Source organism: Notolabrus celidotus, chromosome 3 (genome assembly GCF_009762535.1).
Source record: "Notolabrus celidotus isolate fNotCel1 chromosome 3, fNotCel1.pri, whole genome shotgun sequence".
Lineage (NCBI taxonomy): Eukaryota > Metazoa > Chordata > Actinopteri > Labriformes > Labridae > Notolabrus > Notolabrus celidotus.
In genome coordinates, this window is record NC_048274.1 from 30,427,957 (window position 1) to 30,439,388 (window position 11,432).

Genomic DNA, 11,432 nt, shown 5'->3' on the forward strand with positions numbered 1-11,432 from the left:
TCTAATTGATTGATTGATGTGAGAGGGAAGGCTGGCTCGCGTACTTCAAGCTGATGCTGGTTCTGATAGAGAGGTGTCACTGTGAACACACAGTGCACCACAGACTATCTGCAGACTTACATAATATTAGGCAAGTAGTTGGAAGGTTGTGACTGATCAGTGCATAAAGTAATATATAAGATGACTCATTCAAATTTTTTTACTTAGCCTCATTTGCATTTATAACAATCAAGTGAACAACTTTTATTCTGTTATTCTCTGTTGCTGGCTGGAGTTTGTTTACATAAATATAAATATATTTACACTTATTTCGACTTGAACAGAAGTGGTCCATTTTAACACTTACTGCTTAAGTCATATTCATACTATGTGTACAGAGGCATCACCGTGTATTTTATTCCCATTGTAATGTTCTCATCAAAGGAGCCTCAGTTTCATCAGAGAAAAACACCCTTGTTGCGGCTCACTACATCAGCCACAGCCCACAAGGCTTTCAAACAGAGGACCGGACAAAGGTACATCTCATTCTACTGAGACCTGCATCTTACTTTGTTGATTCATTTGGTGTCTGAAGTGCTTCTTAAAATTTTATCCCACAGAAAGGACATGTGTAGAAACATAACGTCTGGACCATGTGTTCCTCCTACGGGGGAAGTAGACAGCTGTTCAGTAACATACTTAATGTTTATTTTGTTGTCTAAAACTCAGCCTTGAAATACTTTTGAAGCAGCACTGTTTATAGCTTCAATAGTAAGTGGAACCTTTTTTCAAACTGATTTATTCAATTGATTGGATTTGCATTTGAGTTTGTGGCTCCAGCATCTGGCTTGCTCAGATCTGTTTGTCTGTCAATCAGAGAGAGGTCTGATTCTTTGGTGTGCAGATGATCAGCACATAGGCCGAGCTGTAAGTGTGACTTCACACCGAGAAGGAGAATAAGTGTATGATACACACCCTTCTCTCTTTACCCCCTAAAGACACACACCCTTCTTCTCCTGCTCACACGGAGGCGGCTGCAGTGATATTTGACTCTTATTTTACACCACAGAGTGAAATTATGAGATCAGTTATTTCTGGTGCTTTCATCGCAGAATGCCACATTCTTGACACTGGAAAGTTTTAGCAAATCAGGCTGTGAACGCGTCTTCTGTGTCTTCAGTGAAGGCATGCAGCTTGGCTTTGTTTCTATGAACTGGAATAGCAGCAGGCATTTATCTTTCTTTTGAATAGAGAGGCTTTGTTGAAGGGTTCAGAAGGAGTTTCGTCAGATCATTTTTTCCTATTTAGGGTCATTTATGCAAAATATTCATGTCCACAAAAGCACAAGTATCTCTGTCCTTTCAGAGGGAAGGAAACACTGTACTCTCTGGCTTTGGTTTTTAACAACTTGTAATATTTAGTTTGATGAATGACTTGATCTTTGTGATGAAATCACTGACTTATTTGATTGTGACACAACATGTTCAACAGATTTTAGTTTACATAAGCAGAGGGTATCATCAAACTGTCACAAACCCTGTCATGGAAAGAAAGTAAATATTTCCAAGGAAAACTTCCAGAAATACCAATCAAAAGAACTTCTAGTGTATTGCATTTTCATTGATCAACATTAATTACACTTGATTGGTTGGGCGTGACATTTTTAAATATTATTGTTTCAAACTAGTCTCAAAGTCGGTCTTTTTAAATTCATTTTGATGGTGGGTATAATACAGTTAAAGTGAAATTCCAGTGTAATACTTAATGGATTTCTTTTCATAGTCTAGACCCTGATGTAATCTGTCTGTTATATTAGAGTACTGCTGACAGTAATGCTGAGAGAAAGCAGCAAGACAAAAATCAATGTAATCAAGTCCAAGGGATGATAAATCATTTTTTGCTAAACATCTTGCCAGATTATGTTAATCACCCTGTGTAAAATTTAAATTCAAAGTGTGAGCGATACAAAATGTCTAAGGAGATTGGTTGGTTTGTGTCACACTACAGCATCTTTAAGGATGGATTAAGGTTGAACCAGGTCTGAACCGAACTGAAATCTGCCCACAATGATGAGCTGGGGAACCATTTTACCGTTTGTTTTCACTTTATTCTTCCAAAATCTTTGGTATTAGTTAAAACATGTTTTATTATTAAGATCTAAGGCTTTCTCTTGGTGTGTAAAATGATATTATAACCCATAAAAAAAGGTGGCCAAGCAAACAGACGGTGAAAAAAGTTTACATGAAGTTACATTTCCAGGTTTAAGACACGCCTGGATTTTAGTGAAAATTCTGCCCAAAGCATACAGGTGATTAAGATCCACTTCAGACCAACACAAACACTTTAAATTCTTTGTGCAGACTCGACTTTGTCAAAACGGAAACTTACCCAAAAGAGAAAGTTGAACGTAAACAGGAGGTACTTCAGGCAGATGGTTCCACATGTTTCCTTTTTCTCTTCATAGGCCCCCATACTGGAAGAGACAGCAGATTTATAGTTATTTTTCAACATTATCAAACACACTGAGTTGCTTTTTAACACAGTGATAAAGGAATAAAAACCCTGAACTTCTTCAGTATAAGGTGTGGTGAGTCAAAAGGTGTACTGGTAAACAATGAGACAAAAATAAGTCTTCATGTGGTTCCTTTGTTTTCCTGGGGATGTGCATGTTTAGTTCAGTAAATAACTAAACGTCGTCACCTTGTTGGCATCAGAAATACTGGTCGATTGAACAAATTATCAAGATTTTTATCACTGTTGACACGAAATGCTATGTCATGGATTGTGTTTAAGATTTAGCGCAGCCACCTGCCACTGACCAGCTGTAGCTCTGTGTAATAACTACTGTCACAATGCTAGAATTCTCTGCTACTGCTGCTTTGTAGGCTGTGTCTGGTTAAACAGGCATGTGAACGTAAACCTGGACAGAGGACTGAAGGCTGGTGGTGCTATCTCTGCTAATGTTAGCTTTATTTGGCAAATCAGTTTGACAGTTTTTACTTGCAGACTCTATGTTATTGTGTTTAGTCATTTTAGATTAGTTGCCATAAATGTTGTCTGCTTTCTCAGTGTCTTCTAACCTTCAGACCTTCAGCTGGCTAGTCAGAATTTAAATTTCAGTTTAAAGGACCAGGAAATTGGGGGGCTTGGTGGCCTAAGCGCCCCACATACAGAGTCCTTGTCACAGAGGTCGCCGGCTCGACTCCCGGCCGCGACCATTTCCTGCATGTATTCCTCCACTCTCTACTGGCCATATTTTCTGTCTCTCTTCAGCTGTGCTCACAAATAAAGGCAAAAACACAACCCCGAAAAATAGAACTAAAAAAATTATTAATAATGATAAAAATGTATATAAAAAAAGAGCAGGAGATCAGTTGTTCCATATCAACCCTAGTTTTTACATCATAAAACTTTTCATGTAGCATTACGTAGGATTAGAAATGTGTTGCTGCGCAGAGTTGATACCTTACCATAAACATTTTTAAAAGTACTCTTCAGGCAAACAGTTCCTCTGTACACAAAGAAAGGTGCAAACTGGTTTAAATTATCACAGACATATGTCATATTTTTGACCAATCAATCAAAAGCATTCAAAGAATTATCAAACAAAAAATACAAGATTTAAGAGGCAACGTGTTATGTCAACCAGGGTATCAGATTCCTCAATAAATCATTCAAACATGGTTTAAAAATGTGACTAATGGGCTAATGATGATTTCTCCTTTGTTCAACTAATAGTCCAAAACTAAATTTAGTTTTTTTTACCATCACATATAACAAAAAAAGAGTTGACATTCTCTGTGAGAGAAACCAATGGGCACTGTTACTTAACAGGGAGATATATTCAGTACTTGATTAACTAATTGTTGAGGCTTGAAATGAAATGATTCCCCAATGAATATGTGGTCTAATAATACAGCTTGAACAGGAACAGGCTGAGATGGCACAATGCAGGCTGGTGGTTGGCACTGGGGCTTAAAATAAAAGCAAGTCGTCCTTTTATTGTGAGGTGCTTTTAGCAAATGAGATGCTACAGGGCTAATGCAGAACGTGGGGGAGTATAACATCAGATCAGCAGTGTAGGCAGAATCAGGGAGCTGAGTTATTACATGTGTATGCAGAGAGATCCATGACTAAGCACTGAGTAGGAGCTGAGTGTCTGCCAAAGGCTGGAAATTATAACCACCCGCTTCTCTGGAACCTCGTACCACCAACATCCAATGCTTCTATCAGCAAAAAATATCTTTGGTAGCTGCAAATTTATGTTTTCAGCAGAGTGTGGTTTATGATCAGAGTGTTCTGTTTTAAGTGTTATATCTACCCTGAGTTCTCTACAATAGATAGAAGCGTATCTAATATATGACAAAGTATGACGTTTAAGATTTACAGAGCAGAGCTTGCTGCCATCATATAATCCTTGTTTCAAAAGTCCCTTTTTTTATTTGCCCCACAATTTTCTTGGCTGAGTTACCACTCAAGCCCAGACTCGTCCTCCTCCGCCTGTCTCCTCCACCCCTCCTACCTCTCCCGTCAACCCACCCCTCCCCCACACACTACTGCCAACTCCAATGTGAGCACTGAGTGAATGAGTGAGAGCTCAGTCCGTCTGGGCTTCTGTCTTGTCCACCATCTGGCCCTCTTAACGTGATCTTGTTAATTAAATTCAAATAACCTCTGCTTATTTGACTTTGTAGAGCTGGATGGGAAACAGCTGGGTCAAGAAAGAACGATTTCACTGGCTTTCCTGTAAAAACTGAAGAAATAAGCTTTATAAAAATGTAGCTTTGTACAGGTTGAGTATATGTCCTGCACTAAGTCAGCTTCAGGGTCTTATTTTAAACACTGTTGCCTGGTAAATACAGTCAGTATATACAGCATGTCTGACACACTCACTATAAATGGCTCTCAGTAATGTCTGCTCTAATCTGGGAAATTACAGGAGGGGAAATACCTGGAACAGGTCCAGAGGAGTTTATGTTGTCTGCATTAGCTCACAGGTTTAAGTGTTACAGACGTTACAGGTCAGTGAAAGCAGATTAATGTTTTTAATCCTAGGAAGAAGTTGTATTGATTTAAATAAAAGGAGAAATATTGCAAATGATAAAAAATGGTAACAATTAAAAGTCTGTTTTTTTAATGATTAACTTAAAGAACTGCCAAAATTTTGTTCAACCTGCATTATTAAGACACCCACTCTTTAAACTTTCTTAAAGGAACATACTATCTTGAAATGAAAAAACAACTACATAAAACTGTTTTGAATTTAATCTCTTACATTTTAGAATTTAAGGATTCTATATTGTTTTCTGCTCTACTTCTATTGTACATTGATGTTCTGGGCCTTGGGTTGTTAGTTAAAACTGTGATCTTGAACACTCTTGAGGAAAATATATAATCATTCTCTAACTTATCACAGAACAAAAAGAATCATGAAATAGTCTAATATGTATTTGATAATAAAAAGAAAAAAGTTTAGCCCAGATTTAATCCACGTAGATCTCCTAAGATTAGTTCATAATATCAAACAGACATATCAACTCATAACACTGAATTGAAATCAGTTTAGTCTTTGGAGAAGGTAGTTAAGAAGATCTGGAAGCAGGCAGACCCACGTGTCACTCCCATTCCAATCTAGCATCTTATATTGAGACCTTACTGACCACAGCAGATTGTAAATAAAGTCTACAGCTCATTGTTGTTTAGAACTGATGGCAAAAGCAAGCTGTGGAGATCAGACACACCTCTGAAAATTTTGTTTGAAATGGACTTCATACTGTATCTGAAACTGTGTCTAATTTGTTATCTCATTTCATTTCAGTATTGAAGTCTATTGTAAATCCAGAAAAGTGAACACAAGAAGTGCAGAATCAATGCATTTGGTAATTTCACGAATTTAGCGCACACACCCATGCACTAAGGCTAGAGCCCTTGATCAGCAATCACTGGTTCTACTCCTGACCACAACCCTCTGCTGCATGTCACCCCCCACTCTCTACTCCCCATGTTCCTGTCACTCTTCAGCTGTCCTATCTGATAATGGCAAAAGGCCATAAAAAAGAACTTAAAAATCATTTAAGCAAATTGGGACTTTCTGTGGGTCTATTTTTGTAATGCAAAAAATAAAATAGTTTGAATATACTCCACATTCTGATTAACCCACTCTCTCTTGAATATATTTGTTGGCATACAAAGGCTTTAGTAAGATATCCATTTATCATACAACCAGAGCTGGTCTGTTTTGATACTTCTGCTACTCTAACAGCTTTTACATTTGTTTTCTTTTTTCTTTTTAACTGTTCTTGATGTAACTTTGTGTTTCTCCCTCGTTATGTAGCTTCATGGACAAACACATCTTACTGTGTACTTGTATGCAGTTAAAATGGTAATTTAAAAGAACAAACTTATAACTCCAACTCCAAATGTCAGACTTGTGAAATAAATGTTTTGTGTTTTATAGTTCTCGTGCCTTTTTTTTTGGTCTACCTCCGAGTTTCAAGACTGCTTTAAACCCCCTTTGTAAGTCCTGACAATAAACAGAATGACTGAGATGTGAGTTTGCCAGATTCATTCAACAAGATTAAATACAGTTTCTGATTCAGGTGAGTCACTTCAGAATAACCATAACCGAGACCTCACCTAGAAGTGACTGGAAAAACACCAATAGCAATTAAACCCTGTTTCTTCATTGGCCAATATGTAAAAATAAGCTTAAAGTAAAACAATAAGTTATTATACGTGGTAGGAAGTCTGTTATTCAACACTGACAGAAATACAAAGTTATCTATACAAATATTTAGTAACACAATGCTGTTTAATCAACTGCTGAGATTTAAAACTACTTGATCAAGTTAAAATTGATCATTTTGTAAGTCAATGTTTTTTGTTACAACGTTACAACCATATTTTATACAGTCTATGGTTACAACGCATCTGTTCGCTGAAGCCCACCGAAAGCGAACAACGCGGTAAAAAAAAAAAAACCATCGCTCACATTCATTGTGTGTTGCAAGCGGCCGCTTCGCCGCTCAACGCATGCTGGGACACCTAGCCGGTGGGGTCCCTATTTAAACACGTTTCCCCCTTCCATTTGTTATTATCATCCATTATAAGAAAACGACGATGTGCTGTTGTATGACAGGCTCATATGATGCTATATGGTGAGGTGTTTGGACTGAAAAGACTCCTCAATTCAGGGCAACAAGTCTTGAGTGAGACTGTCCGGACGAGAGTTCAGCCGTACTGGTCGAACACCGTTCACCACCGTCCGCTGTGTGCTTCCGCCCAAACAACGGGGTACAAACAACCAGTCTCCCTAAAGGTCCCACTCTTCGAGGCGGTTATAACAGTGTAGTAACTTATGTGGTAAAACTCCGTTCAAGTAGAAAGAAAGTAGAAAGTGTTCGCCTGTGTTACAAAAGACAACGCTACCTTGTTAACGCGACACCGCACACCGAGCTAACACCGCTCAGAGAAAGCACTTCCTCCTTTCACTTACCTGTCGTTTCTTTGATTCTCTGTTGGTATACAAGCGATGAAAAACGTGTAAAATATTCCTAAATGTTGTTTGTTTTCATTCCAGCTCTTTTTGGATCAAGGCCTCTCCGACAGCGGAGTGAAGCTGGAGGCTACAGAAATCAAAATGAGCTCACGTCGGGAGGCTGGAGCTGCTGCTGCGGAGGAGGAGGCTGACTCCACCCCGGGCCACCTTGCATGCTTCCTGGCTGTTTTTACTATCCCGGGGCAATGCTTATGACATCGGAAGGAAAAGGAATTGTGATCAGTTTGTAACAAACTTTATAACGCAATTTGCATATAATTCTACTAAATTTGAGCATTTTATTGTTTTTGCTACTTTATACTTGAGGGAATTAGAAGCTATTTGTTTCCACTTTAGGCCTATCTGACAGCCTACCTGCCCATACAATTAAGTTTTGTGATGCTCCACTTAAGTAGTATGATAGAAAATGGAAAATTGCATAGAGTAGGTTAGCTAAAGTTGGAAATAAAGTGATTGTCAAATTAAGGTCACAATGACAACTGGTGTTAACCAACAGGCTATGTTCTTGTTTTATCAGGCTGTACTGTAGAGTATCATCAGGTACGAGATGACAGCATGGTATGGAAGGTCATTGGAAAGACTGGCAACCCTTCCCTACAGGCCATTTATGAGCATTCTGCTCTTGGGCAGGCTCAGAGAATACTTGTAGATCCATTAGACATCCTTTACTCAGAGTGAACGTTTACCGTCTGGAAGTAGGCACAGAGTCCCCAAGTGTAAATTGAATCATTTTAAAAACTCCTTTGTGCCAATCTCTATTAGATTTTTAAATAGTAAATAGCCTGATATGGTTGGGACAGTGTTAGGGTGCTCTCTCTTTAAGAGTATGCTGTGTGTTGTGTGAATGTGTATTATTTATTTTATTTTTTATTTTTTATTTATGTGTGTTCTTGTGTCATTGTGGTGTTTTGTTTAAAGAGCAGGTAACATGTGCAGCACTGATGTTGAAATTGCCCTACGGGGACGATAAAGGACATAGTATCGTATCGTAATGATGTAGATTCAAGTTTGTTTAAGTCTAATTTGTTGTTATTTGTAGAATAACATGGCACATTTTACCTTTGCAGTCTGTAAAGAAATGTATATGAATTTGCATTCAGTACAGCACACTGTAACATAATATACATTATTATTGGTATATTTATGCTAATACATGTGGGCCTCAAAAATTGTAAATACAGCAATTTATTTAGTGTGTTTTTAATCTGTGTTATCATTACTTTACCAGTACAGATGAGTAAAGATGAATGAAAGGTTGATAGATGGATGTAAAGTTACAGTACTTCTTCCACCGCTGTGATACTCTAAGACATTTTTTTACTATGCCTATCCTTAATATGAGGAATGTATTTTCTTATATCCACAATCCTTAAAATTCAGCTTCAACATTTAAGGTCATTTATCATATCAAAAAGCTGAAATATAGACTATTTCGCTTGGTTGATTCAGGGAAAAGTTTAACTGCAGTGAGGGAGGGTCAGTTCATTATTGAGTAAGCTGTAGTAAAACAGAAGACCTAACAAAGATCATATAATGACTGTTATATAGGCAGTAAAGGACAGTAATAACAGCCCACTGTAATCTCTGCTTCACAGATGACTGGTCAGAACTGTACCTTGACAAATTTATTCTAAGGTAATGGCCAAACTGCAGGGTATTAAATCACTGAGGGTTTTCTGATATATATCCAGGCAGAGAGTTCCTAGAATAAAGGATGACGTCTGAAGCCCTGGGAAAAAAAGGGCCTTGAGACTGCATGTAAACAGAATATCATTAAAATTAAATGTAGTATCATCAGGGAGCTCATGTTCCCATCAGCAGGTCCGAACAAGCTCAGTTTGAAGCAAATTAGAAAGAAGGGATTGTAGACCTTCAAATCCGTGCACTGATAATAGAAAATATATATATAGACATTTAAAAATCTGCTAATGTAAAATTTACAAAATGTATGATGATTATCTGGAAGCTATGGTCAAAAGTTACTCACTGTTTCTTAAATTAACAAAACATAACTGGCACTGCTGGTCACTAGTTGGTCCATGGCTGCAGACTAGTTACCCCTTTTTATCATCTGTTAAAATAATGTGAAGAGTCAGACCTATGTTCCTGAACACTTCAATTTTGCAGCACAATTCTGTGTGTTTGTGTAGTTATACACATTCACCATTGGATGGCAGTGGTTTCCTCTGGCGCCACTCCAGATGTCTTTCTAAGAAGCATTACCGTAATCTTGAATGTTAATGTGACTGAAAAAAAAGAAAACCTTGCAGAAAGCTCAGACAGTTTAAACCCTCAACAAGTGCCCATTTATGACTAAAGACTTGACATGTTGTACTTTTTGTTAAAAGTTAAGGAAAAAAGCAAAATTTAAACAGACTGATCTTTTTTTTACAAATAAGACATTAAAAAACAGTTCCATGAGGGAGTCGTGATACTACTGCATAACTTATTGAGCGTCAAATCTTTTAAACTTTGATTTTTGCAACATTATCATTTAAAAAATCCAATCATGCACAGCAGGTTGTCACTGATATAAACAAAGCAACTGCAATGACATGTCATGACAAAAAGCGAGTGCCCGTCTATTAGAGAAGTGAGGGGGTTAAAACCTTGTCAGTAGGACAGACACAAGCTGTCAATCTGAGTTCACGCTCTGTTTTTCTCACATCATTTGGACAGATACTCACTACTCCAGCCCCTAAAGTCAATCTACATTCACAGGTAAACAATCTCTTGTTGTTTTTTTGCAGCAGATAGACAGTATTAATGATAAGCAGTAAAATGCAGAGTATGTGGTTTATGTTCTGAAGCTACAAGCTGTTACTGAGTTTCCTAAGAAGATTAAATGGTGCGGTACTAAGAGCTTGAGGCTGGGAGCATATAACAACAACAAAGGTCTTTTAATTACACCATAAGTTCTTGATGTCCAATGTTTGCCATTTCTGCTTCTGAATTTTCAAGATTTGCTGCTTTTCTCAGACATATATCCTAATAATTAAAGCGGCCTGGGTCTTGGGTTGCTGGTTGAACAAAATAACTAACTTGGAGAAGTCACTTTGGGCTCTGGGAAAATTGTGAGGTGCAGTTTTGGACACTAGAACAAATTAATTCTGAAAGTAATCAACACATGAACTGACAATGAAAAAGATCAATATTGAAGCCATATTTCAAATAAATTCTATAGTAAGGGAAATATGAAAGATGCCTGTCTTGCCTCTGATGTAATTAATATCACTTGGACACCAAGACAAGATGGATCACCTTGATCATTTCTGTGCTGGTTTTCTTCCAGTAAACATCCAGTGATTATCTACTTTTATCCAAAAGAGCCAGAAGAGCTGCTAACCCAGAATCTCAGTTAGACAGCCTGTAGAAATAAGTAGTCTAGTCCTCACTATACAGTCAGGAGTATGCTTAATCTTCCTCACACCTGCCACAGTCGTGCCAAGCTATAAATACTGGGGTCATAAGAGGATCCACCTGGTATAAGTGTGAAGGAGCCTGATGGATACTCGTTCATGCCAAAGAAGCCAAGCAAAAGATTTAAAGTCCCGACTTAGCCAACACTTCCACTAACAGTAGTGAAGAAGAGGGGGGCTGTTTTCTATATCCACAACCAGAAAGGAAGATAATAGTCTATTGGATTACTTTATGGCCTAGGATTTTTTTTTCTGCTTCACACTCATTTAAATGAATACATGAAAACTAAATTTTTTTTCACTGACCTGTAGTTAGGTACAACGCAGCCACTTTCATTCAAATTCTGTTTATGCAGATTTAGTCTCAGGTAAGACATAATAATGCTTTAAGGCTACATGTGTGACACTTAAAGTGAAAGCTGTCTGGTTTGTAAACACCTACATTTCCTTCTTTTAGCACAGTATTCACAGTATGG

At 37.7% G+C, this 11,432-nt stretch overlaps 1 protein-coding gene across 1 annotated transcript in view; it reads right to left on the reverse strand.

The window, feature by feature from the left end:
• The window catches only part of LOC117810797 (CD151 antigen-like), a 37,979-nt gene extending 30,299 nt beyond the window's left edge, over nucleotides 1-7,680 (reverse strand). The window contains exons 1-2 of the mRNA XM_034680762.1: nucleotides 7,475-7,680; nucleotides 2,368-2,452 (exon numbers count right to left, since the gene is read on the reverse strand). Coding sequence (XP_034536653.1) covers nucleotides 2,368-2,451 — 84 coding nt within the window. The 5' untranslated portion in view covers nucleotide 2,452; nucleotides 7,475-7,680. The remainder of the gene's footprint in view (nucleotides 1-2,367; nucleotides 2,453-7,474) is intronic.
• Nucleotides 7,681-11,432: the final 3,752 nt, after the last annotated feature.